Genomic DNA, 24,529 nt, shown 5'->3' on the forward strand with positions numbered 1-24,529 from the left:
TATTCAAAACAAACAAATATTGTTACATATTAACAACAATATACCTGTACCAAATATCATTACTATATAACAATTATTTTATCTAACAACAATCATTCCTGTGGCAGTATATACTGTACAGTTTCTTCAGCAAAGTGTGAAAGTAAGTTTGTAATTGTAAAAGTAAATTAAATTGCTACAGTACCTAGGTCAAATAAGATAAATATACTACTCATAGGTATACAATAATACCAAATATTAATAGTTTTGTTAGAATAACAGAATTTCATTTTACAATTTTGTAAAAGATTAGAATTGAATAGGAATCACCAGCTGTTTATAACTAAGTAGGTTAATACAGTAGCTAAAAGCTCTGCACTAAATGGAAAAATGAGGACCTGTGGACACATTCCACTGAGACACCCAACTGGCAGAACCACTCTGCTTCTGACCTGCTGCAGACTTGGCAGTGTTAGGTACAAAAGAATTAGTTCTGACTGTGGGAGCAACCTCATTTGACATCACTCTGTGCCTACAGGGCTTGATAGATTCCAGGAGCTGCTGTTTGCCAGGAAGCTGAGAGAGTCCCTGGCTGACTAATACCAACCCAATTGTGCCTTGGGGAACCCTGGTCACAATGGAATAATGAAAAGCCCTAGGCTACAGCTGGTACAGTGTTTTTTTAGTCTAACGTTTAATATGATTCTTCCAGTAAATAAAACATTGTATCTTATCTTTTTCTCGATTCGTAGTTCACGTTACAGTGCTATTTAATAATAATAAACTTTATTTTATATAGTACTGTACCTTTAATGGTGGCTTCTCAAAGTGCTTCACAGATTGACAACAACAATAAAAAATACACAAGATATGCATGAGATATGTATGAGAATACATAATGAGAGGAAACAGTAGATGGGGTACTGAATACAGGAGGAGCAAAGGGGTAAATAACAGAACCAGTTAAGTAAAAGCTGTTCTGAAGAAGGTTTTGAGAGCAATATTTACCGCATGTTTATTTGTAGGACAATGTCTAAGGTAGTGAGACAAAAACTGTGGACTTTTATCCCTGGGGAAACAATATCTAGAGAACATGAAAATGTAACCAGCAATACTGTATATACAGTATATATAACAATTCACAAAAGATGTGTGCCTGAGGGTAAGATTGAAAGCTGCTATTTGAAAAACCGACAGTAATCTAAAATTGCAATAATGTACTAGCCTGTACAATTTACTGTATAAGATCAGAAACACCTATTTAAATTTACTATACAAAAATCAGTATAAACTACAGCACATTAGACTGACAACTTAAACAGTTTTGAATGTATTCATACAATCACATAAATGAAAGTAATCGTTTGTTTTTATTTTTGAGCTTGCCTATTTAAAATAAGTCATTAAACATTCTAATGAAAAAGCTGATAGAATCTAAGGGAAAAATAAATCCATTTATGAGATGTAATGAAGTTGCATTTACACCTAATAAATCATTTTCAGAGAGCTTTCTGCTTTTTCCTGAATAACAAATACCTAGTAAAAGTGGTCTATACCTACTAATCATAGTCTTGAGAGTCATTGAGTAGAAAGACTGAGTGAACAACTGGCTAGAGATGTAATGATTTTAAACATTGATTAATTGCTTTGTGTGTATAAGTGTGTTTGACAAAGCTAATCTAATCTGGTGCATTAAATTATAGAAATGATCATATTTAAAGGTTCCCAGTTTTGGATTGCTTAGCCTTTATAGCTCAATTTACAATGTACTGAACTGGATCTCAAGCCAATCAAGCCAAGTAGGATGAGTTGTGTAGATGTATTGTATTTGTTGGTGTAAACAGTCACATAACGTTATTTTTAGGTTTCACAGTTGTTTTACAGATTTAATGAAGGGAAATCCATGTGGCTCATGAGAAACACCTTTAGCCATCTGTGGCAAATAGTTAGCACAAGCTGTTGGACTCAATAGGTATCAATCAGTAATGTATGAGAGGAAATGTTGTGAACTTGCTGAATTACATCAAGAGGCAAATCTTTATTCAAAGGGTTTGAAAAGCCTGAAACACTTTTATTTTGCTACTGTACCGGACAAAACACTTTTCGTGTTCCATCCATTTTCCAATGGCTTCATCCCATTCATGGTCATGGGGGAGCTGGAGCCCATCCTGACAAGCAACCGGAGCTCCCAGTGAAAACCCATGCAAAAAAGGGGAAAACATACCAACTACATGCAGACAGCACCACCTGTTCAGACTTGAACACAGGACCCCAGTGCTGTAAGGCAGAAATGCTGACTACTGTGACACTGTTCAGCCCTTTTTACTCTCTGATGAGTCTATATTGTACAGTAACAGTTCCATGCAAGCAGAGTCTTTAGGTACTGACAACTCTGCTCACAGCAAACTGGAATCTTTAAAATAACCACTTCTCTGCTTCAGGGTTTGCCTGTCAAATTCCTTACTCCAGGGCAGAAGGGTTTATAATAAACTGACAACTTCTTTATAAAGTCCAGCACAGGACGATTGCTCACAATTTAACTAATATTTAACTTTCACGTTTATTATTCATATTGACGCCCAACATTCATTTCCTTAATACATTTAGCACTTGGTCCACAATGCATGAATGTTAGTGTATAACTAGAAGTTGTGCCAAACTATAGAGGCTCCTGACTAAAACATCTACAAGAAGGTTCAATTAAAATTATCTTATTCATCTTGTTAAATAGTGAAAAACAGTGTATGTAACAACAACAACAACAACAACAACAACACTTATTATTATTGCAAACATAATTTTGTTTTCCATTTTAAAAGTAAGATGGCATGGTGGTGCAGTGGTCAGCATTGTTACCATGCAGAACTGGGTGTGGAGTTTATATGTTCTTCCCAAATTTGCATGGGTGTCCTTTGGGTGCTTTCCTTTTTGTGAGTTACCCTGCTAAAGCCTACTTTTGCGAATATAAGTGTTCATTGTTTAAACACCAAATACACAATTTTCCAATAATGACCCACTTTGATGGGTGATTGAACAGTGGAAATACAAGATAACAATAAATCAGTACGAGTGAGAAAATGTGAATAAAAGAAAACTTAATCACCCTAATCACCGAATCAAGACTAGTTTTTACTTGCTGTGTGTTACAAGGATCCTAACATTTATTTCACTGTACTCGTACACCAAAAGCGTTTGGGGGCACTTTACAGGGTAAAAACAAAAACACATAAAAGAGAAAATCATTAGAGTAATAAATACAGAAATAAACGTGAAAAAAGGAGAAGGGGAGGGTGTTCACTTCATTACATTGAACTCAACTGAACTGTCAGCAAGATCTTACCCGGATCTGTTCATAATGAATCAGAAGAAATAAAACTATTCATGATTTTAAACTTGAACATTTTTTGGAATTGCATGTGAAAAATAAAAACAGAAGTAAAATTGAAATACACACTCAAAACATTTTCAAGAGTATTTTGTAGAGAAACATATTAGCACAGTTGCGATATACCTTTAAAAATGGCGCAAGGGCCGATACGTCAACCAATCACATGTTCCGGACCTTGTGGGATACAGTAGTTCCAGGAAGTGCAGTAACGTCGGTTTGTCTAGGGTTCAGAATAGCTTTGACTATGTTCTGTGTGCAGCTGTAGTTTGAGAAAGCATACCTTAAAGAAATGCAATATCACATTATTATTGCAATGACAATTTGGTTCACAGCATATGTGGACTCAAGGAAAATAAGAGGAATTTCCCTGGCATGTAAGTGATTTCAGCAAAGAATCCCTTTTAATGCGCTGTTTTCCCCGAAATAAAAAAAAAACACCAACACAGAATATTACTCCTAAATAAACAGTTACAGTTTAATTTGTCCTCAGTATTGCAATGCGGATGCAGCAATGCTAATACAGTAATGTGACCGCTTGCTCTGAAAAGCACTGTGCATATTTGAACACAGGCGTCAGAGTAGCAGGTATTCATGGATTTGGTTTATTTTGTTACGTTTATGATAATAAACGTTGTTCGCGAGTGTGCCAGGTATGAACAAAATCAAAATGTAGTAGTGTAGAGTGGATTTGAAATAAAAAAATACCAATAAAAAAAAACTTTAAAAACATTTTAGAATTTATTAAATAAATATTATTAGCAACTTCAGGTTATGCCGTTCTCAATGTAGATGTTTTCTAACATATTTAAGCTGCCTTTGATAACACAATCCTAAGGTGGTGGTGCTCAAGCATCTACACGTTTATAAGTAAGACTGTAGACTAGCTGTAATGCTAAGTGGTTGTGTGTAACGATATTTGTTGTGCCATTCATTTCTAGAATTGAATTCAATAAAGTATAATCGTTCCTCAACACATTAGGACTGCTAAAACACCATATGAAACTCACAACAGATTTGACACTGACTGTACAAGCCCTTTTTAGTTCTGTGGAAATGAAGTACTGTCTGTAATGCAAACCTTTCATACAGTATAGTACTTTAATTATTCAATATATACAGTATATGTTTGAAAAAAGCTCTCGGATTTATGTTTGTACCTTATTTAAAGGGGATGTAGGTCAAAATCATGTAACCCAAGCATACTGTACAGCTATCATCTCCAATTTAATCAGCCAACTCTAAAATGAGTGCATTTTCTCATCTGCACAATAAGCAGTTTCATTGTTAGCCTTAGTCATTTGCAACAGTAGCCTCTGTGCTTTTTTAGTTTTGCATGCCTTTTTGAAGAGTTTAAATCTTATCTGTTGTAATCTAAACAATTTTGAATGTTAAGTCATTTGCTTTTTTCCATATTTCAAAATATAATGTTTGCTTGAGCATCATTTTTACATGATAGACTGTGCAAGCATGAACATTTTCAAGTTGATAGAAATAAAAATATCCGGAGGAATCTGATAACTGATTTTTTAAAATATACATTATATTATCATTAGCATGAGAACATCCATCCAACCTTTAAAAAAAATTCACTATTTTCTCAAAATTGGACTTTTCAACGTCGACCAATACTCTCTTTATTATTCCTTTGTAGATCGGAGGTTTTACAAAGAGAAAACATCTTTTCTCTGCATTGATGGTTCAAAGCTCATTCCCTTTGACCAAGTGAATGATGACTATTGTGACTGCCCTGATGGCTCAGATGAACCAGGTGACTATCTGTGATTATGCTAAATCTCTAGATGTGTTATGATTTTATTCATGTTTAGATATGTTAAATCTGAAGCTGCAACAACAGTTGTTGATTCATAAGCTATTTCAAGCATAGGGATGTTAAGCTATTTTAGTTAAACCAAAGTCATGAGAAAGTGTTTGCTTTCAAATAGAGTTCTGTCATAAACTAATCTTATGTTTATATGTAAACTAAGGCAGACAAGTCTGACTTTAGATAATAACTCAAATGACAGAAACACTGCATGTCTGGGAATGCAACACTCATATCATGTGAAGACCAAGTGTTTAAACCTAAAATAACTCTTAACAGTTAATTTCTTAAAGCAGTATTGAACTTTAAATCCTAAAGTGCTTTCCATGGAGGAGGAAACCCATATAATTAATCCCTGACAACTCCCACGTGGGTGACATGCAGTAGCCATCATGTGACATCATTCCCTCTATCTATATGGTTAGGTTTATAAGTTCCAACCATAGAAATTGCTTCACTGGTTGAAACAGCGGGAAAATTTAGGTACAGTAGGCCAGATTGTGCCAGTCAAGGTGGAATTTAGCCAGTGTAACAAGGATAACACCCCTATTCTTTTTAACAGTGCCTTGGGATCTTTAATAACCAGGTAGTCAGGACATCAGTTTGTCTTATTCAAAGGACAACACTTGCAGCTTCACGGTGTCCCCATTAAGATTGTTTTTGATGAATGTGAGATTCATCACATACACAGAAACCTCAGTTAAACACTCAATATGTTTTCAATATTGTTTCCAAAAACATTGTCAGAGGTACAGAATGTGGAATACTGTCCGTGTGACTGTGCTTCCATGTATGGGATGTGCAAGCATGCAAAATTGGTTTAGCATTCTTGATTGGCACTACTGGTATTTTAATTTTATTTATTAATTTTAAGCTACTTTATATAAATCCATAAGCTTAAGAAGCATGAAATGCTTTTATTTTGCATTCTTGAACTTAAATTGATATTCCATCTTTGTTTTAAAATTAGGTCATTTCATTTTCAGAAGCATTATCATGGCTTAAATCTTAAATGTCTTAATATTGCAGCCATTTAATTAATGTAGAAACATTTTGTTTTCTTTTAATGCACAGAGTCATGCAAAACTGCACCCCTACCAATGATATTCCATGTTGTTGAGTTACAAATCATTTATACTTATTTTTTACAGTGAATATTTTTTATCTAAACTTGAAAACTCAGACAGAACACTTCACAAAGATGAAAAGAAATCAGAACAACTACAGATTTTCACTGCAGAGATACTAATCTTTTTATACAAATGTCCTCTATGTTTCATTTTCTTGGAAAAATAATGTCCTTTATTATTTTATTGCATTTACTGGACATTTACTTCAGATATCTTTGTGTAACTTTAAATAACAGGAACAGTTTAAACAGTAACCTGTTTGTTGCTCTTCCCATGTGCCTCAAAGTCCTGTTTTTGAATAATACTGCCATCTTCAGTTGTATTACATTATTGGAAATTTATTTTTAAGGATGTTTCTATTCTAGTTACATCGCCAATATTGGGAGTCACTCTTTCTCTTTCTTCTTAGGAAGATATACATAATGTCTGAGAACCTACTGTATATTAATAAAATTTAGATACTGCTGCAAGTTTAATGTGGACACAAAGGTCAAAGACATTTGCTTGGCTTGCAGTCAGTTATGTTAAAGCTTGCCTCACTGAATCATAAGAATGAACAAGAGAAGATCCAGGAATTGGTTTAGAAACATTCATTGTCACTTGTTATTTACAAGACCAGAACTGAGAGGCAGGTTTTGTTAATTATGAATAATGTCAGGCATGTTCAAAGGAATCATGCAGATAACATAGAGTCCGGCACAGCATCCTTTATTAATTAATCTCTTTGCATGTAAAGGACATAGACCTTAAACTCTTACCTCTATCAGAATTACAGTTAAATGTTACAACATCCTTACACTCAAAGCCTCCTAGTGCCATTTGGCTTAGCCAGAAAACAGTAATGTAACAAAAATAATGCAGAGTGTTTTAGATGTATACCTTATTTTTCAGTGCTTTTTGGAATTAAATTCTATCAAGATAGAGTCTAACTAATCTTCACATTGCATTGAATGATAAACATTTGTATCTTGTTGTCCACCCACATCTGTAAATGTTGAGGCTGTGCTTTGTTATTACTGTGTTTCCAACATGAATTTACCTATTCTCAATCCCTCATTGTCATCGATGATTCCTAGTTCCTGACCAGGTTCAGAATAGCACAGTGAGCTAGAGGCAGATGATTTAAAGCACAACATTTAAGATTTTTCTGTTTAAAGTGCTTTACTCTTTCACAGGTACTGCGGCATGTTCAAATGGGCGGTTTTATTGCACTAATCTTGGTTTCCGTCCCCATTACATCCCTTCATCAAGAGTTAATGATGGAATCTGTGGTAAGGAACTCCCTTTCCTTCTCGATATGTTAGTGGTCATGGTTTTGTTTTATTAAACTCTGTTTACATTTTTGCTCTTATTTGTTTTTGTCTTACAGTATGTTAAAGTAGTTCTTTAACATACTGTATGCGTAGGCTGCAAAGGAACAAGTGCTGAAAAGAGAAGAAAAGAAACACAACGTTTCGACTGTGGAGCCTTCTTCGGGTGTGTGCCTTCTTTGTGTTGAGCCTTCTTCCCATACCCGAAGAAGGCTCCACAGCTGGAAAGTTGTTTCTTTTCTTCTCAGCAAGGAAAAGCCTTTACTTGTTCCCCTATAGTATCTTATTTGAGCTTTCATATCACTCCAGAAGTTGCACCCGAAAATGTACTTTGCATTGACCTATAAACATAGTCATAATTTGGTTGGAGAAGACATATTGTGGTGCGGCACTGTGGCACAGCAGTTAGCATTGCCTTGCAGAACTGGGGCCACGGGTTCAATTCCAGACCTGGGGTGCTTCTGCTTGAAGTTTACGTGATCTCCCTTTGTTTGCACTGGTTTCCCCTGGGTGCTCTGGTTTCCTCCCACAGTTCCCAAAGTAAAAAAAAACATACGGGTAGATTAATTGGCACCTGGGGCAACTGGCCTTAGGTGTGAGTGTGTGCGTGTCTTTGTGTCTGTGTGTCTTGCCCTGTGATAAACTGGCATCCCATCCAGTTGATACCCTGCCTTGTGACCATTGTTTTCCGGGACAGGATTCAGCTCCCACACAACCCTGCATTAGAAGAAGTGGTTAAAAAAATGGAAGGAGGCATGGATATAGTCACAAAGAAATGCACTTGTCCTCCTGTATGAACTATGTGAAATTAAAAATACTGATATGCAAATTCATGAAAAAAACATGAAAATTCATAATCGTTATTTAAAGAAATATAAATCCATAGAACATGAAACAACATAAAGCAATACATATTTTTGTTCTTAAAGCTTTATTGGAACAATATAATTCATTGACATAATTAATCACACAGTTATGTGAATAATTGTTCTCTAATTGTCTGTGCGTAATTGTTGCAGACAAACATTGACATTTTATTCAACGTTGCAATGGAGAGTGGAGTTGTGTTGCAAGTTGGCATAAGCATTTCATTACACTTGTGAATATGACAAATAAACTGAACTGAATCTGGGAGATTAGGTGAAACACTGGACCTGTAAAAGCAGCAAAATGAATGGTTACTGTAGGTCAGAAAAAATTATAGACAAAATTCAAAATACTTTCTGAATTGTTTGGCAACTGGGAAGTCAATGAATAAGGCCAATATGCAGTAATTCACTATAGTTTCTGTTTTGTTGTTTAATTTTCTTTTTGAGTTTCCCTAGTGATGCAATTTTTCTACTTTATTGCATTGCATCTTTACCCTTAAAATGAAAAATTGTTATGCTTGAATGTTTTTTTTCCAAATAAGGAGTCCAGGTTTGATTTACACCATATTCTAAGGATTACGAAATCATCAAAGTCAAAAAGATTATCTGTCAAATTGTTATTGTCTGAATGAGATTAGACAGAGCTGCTAAATAAAATGTATGTATTATAACTTTTAAGTCTTCTTAAGTGTTTTACTAGAACCACAATCTACCCTAGTATAAAACACAGTATAAAACAAGTCTTTCCCAGATACATTCTTTACTTTTTCAGCATTTACAGGGGTATTAATCAATTTTTATTTAGCTGTACAATACAAAGTATTGGGAAAACTAATCAGCCAAGTTGTTGATGAAGTACTGTTGCAGGCTTAAGTTTTGGTCGGGATATGGCCTTGGTACCCTTGTTCCAGGTACAGTACTTCACTCAGATTGCTGCAGTAAACATGCAGTTAATGTTAGCAAAAACAAAATAAAATAAAAAAAATGAAATATGTTGTTTACTTAGGAATTCAGACCTGTGAACTCTGTGTTTGGAGGAAGCATCAGCAGCAGAAATTACAGCTGAAAGCCTTTATGCAATTGATAAAATGAATTCATTTTACAAATGAATTAGAATTTACAATAATTCTCTTTGCGAAACAATTTCTTCCCAGATGAATTCGGTACATTAGCTAGAGTGGCAAAAAAAAAAGATTGGCTTGAGATAATTTATTTTAAATTTAAAAAATTGCTTTACTAAAACACAAAAATGATATAATGGATGCCCCAAACATTATAATGGATGTTCTTAAACATTAAAGATGTCATTGTTGTATGTTTTAACATACTCAACAATTGGGTTTATAGTTTTTTTTAAGAAACATCCTGAAATGGCTAGTAAACCTTAATTTCTAACAGAACCTGTTCTCTTTATTTCAGGATATTAATATGAAACTATCTCAAAACATATTTTTCTTTAAAGCCACATCTCATACCAAATCTTTTTTCTTAGGTTGGCATCCTTTCAGATCAGCATGCAATAATGATTGCAATCAGACTGACAGCTTTCATAACACTCTGTCACAGATTCATATACACCTATCTAGTAGTCAGTAGGAATTGCTTTTGACAGCTCTTTGCAGGTTTGCATTCTTTTCTGGCTGCTGTCTTCGAAACAGAGCCCCTTAGAGCTACTGCAGTTTGTCTCAATGTATCCATCATTCCCGATAACTTTCATGGATTTCAGCAAAGCTAACAATGAAGATTTTTTTCTATAACTAAAATCATTTTTTAAATTAATAACTTGAGAATTAAATTTTTCCTGTCTATAATTTTTCGGGAACATGAATCAGGTTTTACCTTTTCACCAGAATTTCGAAATGGCACCTTTTTATGAATTTAATTCTGCCTTTCATGTCAAAGTTGAAGTCAGCTGCCAGTGACAGTTGTTTTGCCCTTATTATAGCACATAAGTGTGACATAACTAACTTTGACCTATATGTATTACTTTCAAGATTCAGTTCTCAGGATTGTGGTGGCTTTTTAAGAGCATGCATTTGGTCAGAATGTTGTTATATCCAGAGTCATAATTCATGCGAACTGCATGGGCTTTAGACATTACTATAACACTTAAAGGTGTAAATTTGAATATTTATAGTTTTTGTAGTAATATCCGTTTGTTCTGTTTTTTGCCCTTGTTCTTTTTGCCTCTGTGTGATTTAATCATTGATAGAGGCTGTTAACACAGTAGATTTTTGTTTTCTTGCTTTTCTTAATGACAGATTGCTGTGATGCCTCTGATGAATATAACAGCCAAACACATTGCCCCAGTACATGCAGGTCAGTGATAATAAGTGGCTGTGAACATACTTATCTTGGCACTATGTAACTACAGTATCAACAAAACAGCTTCCAGAGGAAAAGCAAATTATAGTCATGCATTCTGCTCTTTGAAGATTTGATTATTAGCTGGATGCATTTTCTAAAGATTTTTCTGTTTACAAATTGCTAACAGATAGTTTAAATAACTTGATATACATTATCTAGGAGAGAAACTAAACAAAGGCTATTAATGAGCTCAAATTGGAGGTAATGTAAGACTTTTGACAGTTGTCTAGTTATTTTTTAGAGTGCAGAGTACTTGTATATTGTATATCAAGTAACATGGTTACTTCTTTTCTTGGATAACCATAGTCTAATCAGTTTTATTGATCACTCTCGAATCATCATTTTGTAACCACTTGGAGCAATTTGCTTTTTAGCACTTATATATTAGTGCAATGATCAATGTTTTTAGAGATACAGTATGCATGTGAGGTCAAATTAATTAGGATTCCAGAACTGCAGAGTAAATGTTTTCTATTACTGTATATATTGTGTTACAGAATTATATCAGATTTGAAAACCATTCTGGCTTTAAGTCTGTTTTGGGATTTTCAGAACTTTGCTTGCTCACCAGTTGTAACTACACATTCTACCACAAGAGGGCACTTTTTCACTGTACATGAGAAATACTGTCCATGGCTGTTGTTTATCTCACACAGCCCACATTTGTAAACACTGCTTCATAAAGATACACATCACCCAAAACCCCATTACTCACTTCATATGCAAGATATTTTTACATTAAAAATGCAATTATATGAAATTGCTCATAAATTGACCATTAATCCTTTACTGGAAAAAATAAGGGAATGGAGATACAATATAAGAAATAGTGAAATTTCTGGCACATATTTATCAAATTTATATCCTATTTATATCCAAATTTATATCCTACAAATCTAAATTAATTTCACATTACTCATGAGACTGAGTTATCTGACAGCTAATATATATTCTTCACTTTAGAATCTCTTAAATACTTTAACTCACTAATATATTTAACCAATTGAGATATATATATATTAGACCTTAACTTTTTATTGGTTTACTAGCTCAACTAATCGACTTTAACCTTTCTTAAATGTTTGGTGCAGTTAGTATTTGTCAGTCAGAGAAGATGTATTAATTTTAACTTAAAACAATACAGAAAATATAAATTAAATTAATTTAAACACCAGCACTGCTTTTGAGTGAAGTGATTAGATTAAAGAAAATGGGATTGCCTGCAAATCTGAAACATTTTGGATTAGACATGTATAATGGAGAAAAATACAACAGTGTCAGTTCAGGAGAGATATTCCTGCTCCAAAGGCAGTACAAATGAAAACAAACATACAGTGCCTTGCGAAAGTATTCTGCCCCCTTGAACTTTTCAACCTTTTGCCACATTTCAGGCTTCAAACATAAAGATATAATTTTTTTATTTTATGTGAAGAATCACCAACAAGTGGGACACAATTGTGAAGTGGAACGAAATCTATTGGATTTTTGAAACTTTTTTAACTAATAAAAAATGAAAAGTGGGGCGTGCAAAATTATTCGGCCCCTTTACTTTCAGTGCAGCAAACTCACTCCAGAAGTTCAGCGAGGATCTCTGAATGATCCAATGTTGTCCTAAATGACTGATGGTGATAAATAGAATCCACCTGTGTGTAATCAAGTCTCTGTATAAATGCACCTGCTCTGTGATAGTCTCAAGGTTCTGTTGAAAGCGCAGAGAGCATCATGAAGACCAAGGAACACACCAGGCAGGTCCGTAATACTGTTGTGGAGAAGTTTAAAGCCGGATTTGGATACAAAAAGATTTCCCAAGCTTCAAACATCCCAAGGAGCACTGTGCAAGCGATCATCTTGAAATGGAAGGAGTATCAGACCACTGCAAATCTACCAAGACCTGGCCGTCCCTCTAAACTTTCAGCTCAGACAAGGAGAAGACTGATCAGAGATGCAGCCAAGAGGCCCATGATCACTCTGGATGAACTGCAGAGAACTACAGCTGAGGTGGGAGAGTCTGTCCATAGGACAACAATCAGTCTTACACTGCACAAATCTGGCCTTTATGGAAGAGTGGCAAGAAGAAAGCCATTTCTCAAAGATATCCATAAAAAGTCTCGTCTAAAGTTTGCCACAAGCCACCTGGGAGACACCCCAAACATGTGGAAGAAGGTGCTCTGGTCAGATGAAACCAAAATCGAACTTTTTGGCCACAATGCAAAACGATATGTTTGGCGTAAAAGCAACACAGCTCATCACCCTCAACACACCATCCCCACTGTCAAACATGGTGGTGGCAGCATCATGGTTTGGGCCTGCTTTTCTTCAGCAGGGACAGGGAAGATGGTTAAAATTGAGGGGAAGATGGATGCAGCCAAATACAGGACCATTCTGGATGAAAACCTGTTGGAGTCTGCAAAAGACCTGAAACTGGGACGGAGATTTATCTTCCAACAAGACAATGATCCCAAACATACAGCAAAATCTACAAAGGAATGGTTCACAAATAAACGTATCCAGGTGTTTGAATGGCCAAGTCAAAGTCCAGACCTGAATCCAATCGAGAATCGGTGGAAAGAGCTGAAAACTGCTGTTCACAAACGCTCTCCATCCAACCTCACTGAGCTCGAGCTGTTTTGCAAGGAAGAATGGGCAAGAATTTCAGTCTCTCGATGTGCAAAACTGATAGAGACATACCCCAAGCGACTTGCAGCTGTAATCGCAGCAAAAGGTGGCTCTACAAAGTATTAACGCAAGGGGGCCGAATAATTTTGCACGCCCCACTTTTCATTTTTTTATTAGTTAAAAAAGTTTCAAAAATCCAATAGATTTCGTTCCACTTCACAATTGTGTCCCACTTGTTGGTGATTCTTCACATAAAATAAAAAATTTATATCTTTATGTTTGAAGCCTGAAATGTGGCAAAAGGTTGAAAAGTTCAAGGGGGCCGAATACTTTCGCAAGGCACTGTATTACTTCCTGGTATAAGAAGAATTTCATACCTTTAAAATGATTCTTATAGTTTGAAGCAGAGAAGATTACATACTGTAGGCCTCAATGGGGGCATTTACAATCCTAAAATAAAACTGGCAAAATTGTTTTTGTCAAAGCCACTCAGTAGGATGTTCTCATCAGCTCAATACAAGGAGCAAGGAATATAAGTGTAATACTCAGAATATTTAAGGGGTCTGGAACAAACACCTTAATCATGTTCGGATCTTTTAAGACATGATAGTGTGATATACTTTAATCTTTAAATTACTGAGAAACAAGATTGAGCAGTTGGCTTTCTCTTACAGTTCTGAGATAAAGTTTGTGAACCCTTTGGAATTATCTTGATTTCTGCATTAATGGCTCCTAAAATGTGATCTGATCTTCATCTAAGTCATAATAACAAATAAAGACAGTCTTATTCAACAACAACAACAACAACAACAACAACAACAACAACAACAACAACAACAACAACAACAACACACAGCATTTAACATTGTCATATATTAATTGAACAAATGGTTTAAACAATCAAGGTTTTAACACAAAACAGCATATCCACTAATAACACAGGAATTAAGCTTAATTTCTTAATGCCAGTTGTAGTCCCAAATATTATATGAAGAACGTAGTATACAGTACCTTTGGCATTCAGTTGCATAATATGGGAGTAACTGGGAGTAGTGGAAATTGGTTATAGAAGTGTGATAAATAATATTATAAAGGAGAAAATATCCTCTATGGAATGTAATTCTGATGTTAAGTATATCTAACTTTTTATAGTACAGTTTTCTTGAAAGGAAGATTCATCTGAAGATTCTAGCACTTAAATCTATATTCAGAGCTCAGTCGAACTTACAGTCGAATTACAACTCTGACTGATGATGCATGTAGAGCATTTCTCACTTTTGCAAAATATAGAGTAGGTTGAGACTGTGCTAAACTAAATTAAAATAATTCCAGGAGTTTGAGAACAACCAAACCTTGAAATAATGACATACTATAAAAATGAAAAAAAAATGCTTTTGAAACTGTGATGAATAGTTATCAGGTTAATGTTTTAATGTATAGATGTAAGAATAAAAAAAAAAATATTTTGCACATTTCCGATATCCTGCTTCTACAACAGTTAAAAATCAGAATAGTGTAGTCAGCCTTTTGTTTTTACACTTGTACAATGGAGAAATACATCTTGAAAAGGTGTGGAGACATTGTTGGTGTATTGCAAGGCTTAATTAAAAATCACTGATATCTAGACATTGCAGTATTAAAACTCAAATGACGTAAATACAGGCAATACTAATCATTTCTTATTCAGATTTTGTTTTTCTATTCTATCAGCTACAAAATATGATTATTTGAAGGTAACAAAAGAGTCCATTATGTCAGAAAGTTACTTTATCTCCTGCTTGAATTAAAGTCAGCTTAATCTTTTATATGGCCCCGTTCTCTAATTTAATACTTTTCAGATGTTTTCCTGTACCTTTTACTTCAGAAACAATGTACCTGATTGCTGTCATATGCGTTGACAAGAACTGTTTTCTCTGATAGCTATAAAAATTGCTTACGTTCAGAATCCTCTTCCTTTTCTTAATTTATTTTTTCGATGGCTCGGAGCTGGCTCCTAAATGAAATGCAACCTCCTGTGAGGAGAAAGATTGCCTGCAATTTCATGTACAGAACAGTAATGACAGATTGTATCTTTTAGAAAACTGGGTCAGAGGCAAAGAGCTGAAGTAGAAAATCAGATAAGAAGTGTGAATGAAGGACTACACTTGAAGCAACAGCTAATCAAGGACGGAATTAACATGTGGCATGAGAAACAGGTAGATGATGGCAATCTTTTTTTCCTACTTTTCAACCCTTCTTTTCTATTCTTATTATAGGATGAGCAAGTCATCTTTCTGAATCTGTTTTAATTAAAACAGACTCTTCAAAGAGTAGCTCAAATCAGTTGGACTTTTCCTGCTGTTTTCCTGACTTGTTTCTCTTAAATGTGTTCTGTGTGTGATTGTTCATTGGTATTTCAGATATGGTTTTTGTTTGGCATGGTAGGTAACTCCTAGACATAAGACACATAGTCACTTTTTTCAAAGTGCTAGGGAGTTTCTGGAAATCACATTAAGTTGGTATCATAATGAAAAAAAGTAAGGATATCGTAAGGATACTAATTCTTAATAATGATAGTCTACTTTATCGTATTCCCTCTTATAAACCATGTAGAAAATGGCAAACAAATACAGCAATTTAGTTAACCCTTCTCTGAAAATCTGTCCCGAGGGAAGGTAATCCATATAAACACACAAAACATCTTTACCAATAATGTCATATTCACTCCTTTTTTTTCTACTGTTTGTGTGAGGATTGAAATAGCAGATTTTTCTGTGCTGGAGATCTGTTATTTTCTATTCCAAGGTCTCGTGTTTGGTATAGTTTTTAGGGATGTTAACATTTTCTAGAGTTGCTAAAGCAGCATCTGCTAGTGTTATTTTATCTGAGGACACAGTTTAGAGTACATGACTGTAGTAATTTACAGGGCAGGTTTTTATCCACTGTGTCACTGAGTTCTGGAATTCTGATGACTTCCTGTAACATTGTTTTCTGGGAAATCCATCCATTCAGGGTCATGGAGGAGCTGGAGCCCATCTCAACAAGCAAAGGTGTAAAACAGGGTACACCCTTGATGGGATGCCCCTGGGAGACACACAGACTCACACCTACCAGTTTTCCCAGAATTTTCCCAGAAAAAGAGAATGGGACTAAATCAGTCATTTCCTCAGGAATCCTACCAACACAGGGCAGACGTGAACAGTTACAAATCTTAATTTGTCTACACAACACATGGATAACGACATGGTGTGCAGAAGAAGGCTTCTGCTTTCTGGGCCACAGGAAGTATCCTATGAATAAAGGCCATCAATGAAAACATGATGAGTTACACAATGGGCACCAGCTGTCTTGGGCAAGATTCCATAAATAAATGCAGAAAATTAAACTAGAAATAATCAGATAATTAAGTTTTTATGCCTACAGTAAATGCTTGGCGAATCAGAAACAGATTAGATGAGATAGAAGCTACCGCATTAGCAGGTAATTATGACGTTACTGGAATCACAGAAATAATGATGGAGAAGAATGTAATATAAGTGGAAGCGGTCTGTTCTGGAAAGAAAGAAAAGAGTGAAGTGAGGGAAGTGTAGAATTATACAAAGGCTATCATAAGTATACTTTTTCATATTTACTGTTACGATGTAGACTCACAATGTGTTTATTTGGGTAAAAAACTCTATAACGTCATAGTGAAAACTAAATTCTACAGAACCTCCTAAATTAATTCTAAATATAAAACACTAATTAATTGATTGCTTAAGTATTCACCCCCATTTCTAAGATACCTATATAGGCCCTTGTACAATGAATTGTCCTTAGAAGGCATATATTTTGTTGAATGGAGTCCACTTGTGTGAAATTAGAATGTTTCACACAAGTTCAGGATAAATACACCTAATGTACAGTATCTCTGTTGAGTCCCACAGAGCTGATTAGTACAGCTGCAAACACAAATTACATCATGACAACGGAACCTCAGTATAGTATGGTAAGGCATATGACATTACATGTATTATTATACACAATACACAACAAGGTATCCATCCAAATGCTTCCTATATAGTATTTGTATGCTTTCATATGAAATGGAGGCACTGACTGTCTTATTGAAATATATCTTAAAAAAAGAAAAATACAGAGAAACTGTTACCTCTCATAAAAACTGAAATTTATCAAAGTGTGAAAAAGGACATATTTTGCTAGGCTTTCTCTGGGTAGTCCTCAGTGCACATTTAGGAATTCATAATTATTTTATGCCATCAGTCTGTTTCTTGAATTCTGATTCAATATTTTCTATATTTTGTTTCTATATTTTATTTTATATTTTTATATTCAGTATTCTGATTATGTTTTATTCTGTGAAAAGCTATACATAATGGTATGTTGATCATACCATGGCAGCTGTCAATCAATTCGTTAGTCCTGGTTTCAGTTTGACACTGGACTCTTTCTGTGTGAAGGTTATTCATCCATGTTGTCTTCATTTGGTTTGTCTGGGTACTCTGGTTACCTCCCACCTCCCCAAACCATGATAACTGGATCATCAGCTGCCTCTAAATTCCCCTCTGCATGTATGTATGAGTGTTCCTTGTACTTTACAGATAAAGAAAATACACAGATGTTAGAAGTTAAATAAATTATTTGATATCATGCCTCTATATCTTTTCTCATCTCTCAATAAGAAAAGTTGAAGCTGTCAATATGCTGATTTAGGTATACATTTAATATTTAAAAATTTTAATTGTATAATAAAATATACATACAGTATGTAGTACTTCTCCTAATGACACAGGTTATGGATTTTCTAATCACAGTTTGATTCTCTCTTGCAAAGTGTCAAGCTTTAGAGCAAAACACTTTTAGGAGGTTAGAGTTGAAATGAAGAAGAGAAATTACAAAATGAGAATGATCTGCAGTTAAAATGTTTCTATAGAAACTGTTTTTATGCCACTGTGTGGCACTGTGTAAATGACAAAATCCTTTTTTCCTCACACATTAAAGTAAGCATGACTATCATATAATAGGTACAATTAATCATTTTTACCACTGAATACATAAACATAGAATATATCAGATAGTGTGTCCCAGAAAGGTAGTCATCCTTTGCAAAACTACATTTTTACAGATTCTCTCATTACATTATCAAAATGGGTTTCTGAGAGGTGAATTTATATATGCTGTTTTGTTGAGGTGTATGGCAGTAACACGGCTTGACACCATGTGTTTCAATTGGCTGTCATTACAGTATCCTATGTTTATTTGCCTCTTAGACCATAACTGCTATTCCCCCTGCCTGTTCTAAGAATGAGCTAAAAAGTGGTTTCCACTACTGAAAGCCAGCAATCTAAAGTATGTTTTCATCAAAGCGTGGCAATTGTATTGTTACCTGCAGTAGACTTTTATTGAAGAAACACAACTTAAGTACCATTTACTTTCAGAATGCTACTGCAGATTCTGCTGTTGGGTCACATAGCTTATTATCTTTTAAAAAAAGGTTAACTTTTTCGTGAAGGTTGACTTGATATGGCTGTGGAATTGTCAAAAATACTAATGCTAGGAATCAGCACTGCATTTCTCTTTGAATAAATTATCAGTTCTTAATGGTCTGGCGGAATTAGTAAATGCTACATGTAACTCTGTTATAAAGAAAATATGTGTTTAATGTGAGATGTATTGTGGAACACTGTAAATCACGATACCTTACAACCATTTATGGACAGATGTGTATTTGGAATAACCTTTATAAATACAAAATATTCCTTCACAATACAAAAAATCAATTTTGACAGTCCATTGCAGTATCAGAGCTTTATTGTTTTCCTGTCAGTGAATTTCAGACGCCTATTGTGTGAGAGTTTACCTGGAAGGAGTATAAAACAAGCTAATCTATTATCTCTTATAGACTTCTTATAGAAAGCCTGGAGTTTTACAGGGAAGATGCTGTATATCTTTGTGTCTCCCATCATTCCTCATCAGCCTCAGGATAGCTATGATTGGCTAAATAAAAAATGTTGTTGCAGCTTTTTTTGTGAACTTGAAACAGAAATCGTGTACATTAAGGCTTTTGAATTAAAAATCTGTACTAAAAGCTCTGTATTTAGCATACTTATTTACATGTAGAGGTTGTGAGGTTACATTGATGAGAAAAAGCAGTTGGTAAATGTGTTAATTCTATAGATAATTGCAGTGCAGTTGTTCTTGTTGATTCTCAATAAACATATTGAACACAATTTTTATGTCATGTGCTTTATAATTGACTTAACGTTTTACATGTTACAGACAGGAGCCAATGTTTACACAGACAACAATAACAGCAGATAACCTCACCAACACTGGGCTAATTTGAATCCTATTACAGGTAATTTACAGAATTGAATGCATGTCATTTCACAGAACCAGCTCAACGATTTAAGAAGGGTGTCTGAGAACCTTCACAGAAAGCTTGAGGAAGAAAAGAAGGCCAAACTGGAAGCAGAGGCACATAAAGATGATGTGATGGGATACCAAAAACTAGATGGCTATGGTGAGTGATCTTTTAAATTCAGATTATTTTTCTTCGTTAAGGACTGATAGGAACTGTTGAGAAACCCTATATCCCCCCAATATTACAGAGAGGGCAAAGAGATACTGTAACTATGTAAAGAAGCCAATAGCATTGTTTACTTTTTTTCTTTTGTCTTACCAAATTTTTCGTAGGCAGTACTGTTGCTAAATATTTATCCTACAGCATCACAGCTATTTTCAGTTTTTATTATTTATTATTTATTCCTTATTACTTTATATTAAATTATAATTACCAATTATTAGCGGTGAATATGTCCTAATTATTAGAGAACTATGAATTGGCACCTGCATTTTGTATACTTTTATTATTAACAACATTATTAACAACATTCGTTTTAATATTACTACTGCTACTGATAGATTGGGTGGTTGAATACATACATAATATAATGAAGAATACACAGGCCCAAACACACCATTCAGATGCAGAATTGTTTTCCGTTAATAATCTTTCTAATAAATAGTTTTGGATTTCTCTGAGGGAATTCACTATGAATAAACATTTTATGCAATTTGTTGTAGATAGTGGCATACAGATTGTCACACTTTCTTGTAAGCAGGAAGGAAAGGAAAAGGTAGATAATATATAATATTGATAAAGAAATCTGTATCTGTCAGAATTTTCTTAAAAAAATGTATAATCCTACAGTATGCTGTACCATTCATACCTTTGCCATAAGGGGAATGACAGAGTGTGTTCTTCAATGGTATTATTCATCCTAAAACCTGTAACACACTCATTTTCCAAGTCTCTCACAGAAAGAAATTTAAAGTCTCTAGAATTTCTCAAGACTTAATTTAAAATAGATTTAAATGCTTCCATAGTTTCATTAATTACTGTAAATGGCATATACTTGATGCTATATTTTTCATGCTGAGTAACGTTTGCAGTGCTTTCCCTTGACAATTGGAGTGATAACTGTCTTTGAAAGATCTCCAATAAAAAAAAAACTATAATGTTTATACAAAGATACTGAGTAACATCTGGTTGATTGTGCCTTGCGCTTTGGGAATATAAGGCAAGCTTCCACATTTTTCCAGTCATAAACTGATAAAGAAAGCAATAACAATAAATGGCCTAAATTACCATACCACATGTATTGCACTAACTGATTTATTCTGCTCCTTAGCTATATAATCTTCTATAACATTCAATAGGAACAGTCAGTGGCATTCTGTGTTGATTTGTTTTCTTAAAGTGGAAGAATTGCTGTCTTACATTTTAAAGCTTATTTAGTCATATCAGCCACTGCTTTAAACAAATTTGAATATTAGAAAGAAACCACTTTAAACAGATGAGAACTAAAGTTCATGAATGTTTTTCCGGTGACTTTCATTTACCTACTAGCTTACATGAATAAAGTGCTTTTAGATTTTATTAGCCTTTGCTAATATTGCGTCTTCAGAAAAACCTTTTCAGTGTACTATCGATATAATTCCTGGATAGGGGCCTAAATGCTTACCGGACAAAGTATTCAGAACCTGTGCTGAATAATATGTTTGGAAATTACAAAAGCTTTAGCAAAATGTAAAATGTGTACCACAAGATTGTGAAATTTTTGGAACCGAATCCTATGACATTCTGCAGCAAGACTGTCTTCAGAGGAAATGAGGGTAATGGTGTGTGGAATTGGTCTTGCATGGTCTATTGGTAGAACTAGTTTTTAATAGGACTGAAATCTAGAGATTGTTCTAGCCAGGGAAGGTGATGCAAACCTTTCTGTTATTTCTCAAGCAATTTTACTCGTCGCTAATTGTTTCTAGGCCAGTGAATGTGTACGAATGAATGTGAAGAAAAGACCCCTTACTATCCCTGGTTAGGAACAGTTTTGGCTTCAGTGTAGCGCTTTACATACTGCATTAATATAGGATAAGTGTTAATACCTCTTTTAAACCAATTATTTTTACATTCAAATCAATATTTTGCATCCCCTAAAACTATTATGTATTGATGATTGTTACAGTAAATACACTGAGCCTAATATTGTGACCCTTATCCCATAAAGGGGAATAAAGATAAATACAGTAGGTCTTCCACCAAAAAATGCTAAGCCATTGGTGAGCTAAATAGTGCCTACAACAGAGTTTGGAATAATGCAATATCAGTTGATATCCTTGTAAGTCAGCCACACAGATTACACCTCTGCAACAATCTTTCATGAGTGGCTAAAGCCCTCCCAAACAAGGTTATAACCAATTGGCGATTCAGGTAATTGCAGGGTCACAACATAGTCCAGATTCAAATTTAAGAGTATAAGAAACCTGCATATCAACTTCAACAATATAGCTGGGTGGTTTGTTTTCTACCTCCACAAGCCTTTGTGTGAAGAAAAGACCCCTGTTCTCAGTTTTAAATGCACTTCCGTGAAGTTTTCACTGTCGCCCGCTGGTTTGTGTTTCACTGTTCATTTTGAAGAAATAGGTTGACTTTGTCATTGCCCTTGAGGATTTTCAATACATGTATCAAGTCTCCTTGCAATCTTCTCTGTTCCAGATTAAAAATGTTTAGTTCCATTAGCCTGCCAGTGTAGCAAATTCCCTTAAGTCCTAGAATGTTTTTTTTCTGACTGCAGAGTAGAGATATAGTGTCTATTACATGAAGACTACAATTGTACACAATATACTAAGTGAGGGCTTTCTAGCACATTATACTATTACACCATTATACTATTTCAGCATACAATAGCATCCCTTGATAAAATCTAGACTTTTAAGTATATTTGGTTATGTCATGTAAGATGACAATGTGTTGGTAGTGAACTCTAAGTCTATATGTAATTATTGTTTGCAAAACCCTGCATTTGTCTACATGAAACAACATCTGCCAGGTGTCTACCCAGTCTTGAATTTTATCCAAATATTTTTGTTGCTGTTGATTCACTTGCTGCTTGTCCAACATTTGCTAATTTTCCTACTTGTTTTTATCTAAAAAGTTTACTATCAAAAGCATTTTGAAAATCGAAATCAATGTAATTTTTTCCTCCATTTGTATCCTTTAGTCCTATTGTTTGTTCAAAGAATGCTAACAAGTTGGTTAGGCAAAATCTATCTTTTCAAAATCCCTATTGACTATTCTCTCTAGTATTTGATTTACATATACTGTACAGGTTGGCATTCCTCTAATTTGGTATTAATAACTGTTTTCATAACCTTACATTTTATAGAACTCAGCATTATTGATCTACGATTACTATTTTTTTCATCCTTCTTATGGATCGGCACTATATTAGCAATTTTGCAGTCAAAAGGTATGACCCCTGTTTTGAGTAATTGTAGGAAAGGGTATGCCAATAGCTTCTGGATAACACTTCTTGTTTCACAAAGTAAAAATGGTGTGTTACTGTTGGGCCTTAAGGATTTGTTAATCTTGAGTCCTTGTAACTGAAACACTTACTGTATGCCTCTTCTATGCTGATGCTTTTTAATACAGAACTTTTTCCTTCTGACGCCTGATGTACATTATTGACTTCTTCCTTAGTGAACCCCTGAGGGAAATACTCATATAGTACTGTACATCAGCCTTTTTTATTTGACTTTACAGATCTTTCCTGTTATTGTACTGGATATATTTTGATTAATCTTTAACAGTTAATTTGTTGTTATAGCACTGAAAGTACTTTAATTATTTATTTTAGCCTCCACTGCAATATTACTTTCAATTTCTCTCTTGGCCTTTCTAATATCCTTTTACCTGTGCGTTCAATTCGTTATACTTCTTCTTTTATTTAACTGGATCCTATTCCAGCAAGCAATGGGCACAAAGCAGAATATACCTTGGACTGGACACCAGTCCATCACAGGGAACACACAGACACTTACACTTACACCATTATTTACTTGTCCTTTAGTTCTATGTTACAACAAAACATCTTTTGGTTCAGCAATATGACATTTTAAATATGAGAGTAAAGATGGGATTACCTCTCCATCTTGGCAAATATTGGACATAATCTTGTAGCCTATGAGCATTTCTGTGTGGGTGTTTTAAGACATGAGCCAGGAAATGAAGGAAAAACTTTTAGTAACTTAGTAATTTGGTAAAAGAATAAACAAAACAAATGGTTTAGCAGATTAATGAATAACATACTTTTCCAATAGACTCATCAAGAAATAATATCTAGCCATGACCAGGTCTTCTCTATTTTTAAGCATCAGTGAGCTCCCAGAAGAGCCTGAGACTAAACCTGGTCCCACTCACATGGCTTCTGGGTTTTTCCCATGTTGAAGTCTGTGGGAGTTATATTGCATGTAAAATAATGTATATAAAGTCTTGCATTTGATAATACATTAATAATAAATAGCTTCTTAAAAGCTCTGTAGTTGAAAATGAAAAGACATTAACTTAACTACTTACATGTTGCAAAATTACAGTAGCTATAGTCTTTTAATGCAGAAAAAGGATAATGTTGAAACAAAAAAAAACGATACTATGTCCAAATTCTAAAGCTCCATGATAAGAAGTAAGGTGTTAGGCTGCCAGAACTCCATTAGCAACTGTAGCAGAA

General features: G+C 34.5%; 1 protein-coding gene across 1 annotated transcript in view; it reads left to right on the forward strand.

Moving 5' to 3' along the window:
- Window positions 1-3,567: 3,567 nt before the first annotated feature.
- Window positions 3,568-24,529, forward strand: part of LOC102688851 (glucosidase 2 subunit beta-like) — a 220,000-nt gene continuing 199,038 nt past the window's right edge. Inside the window, exons 1-6 of the mRNA XM_015345445.2 lie at window positions 3,568-3,741; window positions 5,019-5,135; window positions 7,495-7,590; window positions 10,760-10,817; window positions 15,559-15,676; window positions 19,854-19,983. Of these exons, the coding sequence (XP_015200931.2) occupies window positions 3,657-3,741; window positions 5,019-5,135; window positions 7,495-7,590; window positions 10,760-10,817; window positions 15,559-15,676; window positions 19,854-19,983 (604 nt within the window). The 5' untranslated portion in view covers window positions 3,568-3,656. The remainder of the gene's footprint in view (window positions 3,742-5,018; window positions 5,136-7,494; window positions 7,591-10,759; window positions 10,818-15,558; window positions 15,677-19,853; window positions 19,984-24,529) is intronic.

This window comes from Lepisosteus oculatus, chromosome 1 (assembly GCF_040954835.1).
Source record: "Lepisosteus oculatus isolate fLepOcu1 chromosome 1, fLepOcu1.hap2, whole genome shotgun sequence".
Classification (NCBI taxonomy): domain Eukaryota; kingdom Metazoa; phylum Chordata; class Actinopteri; order Semionotiformes; family Lepisosteidae; genus Lepisosteus; species Lepisosteus oculatus.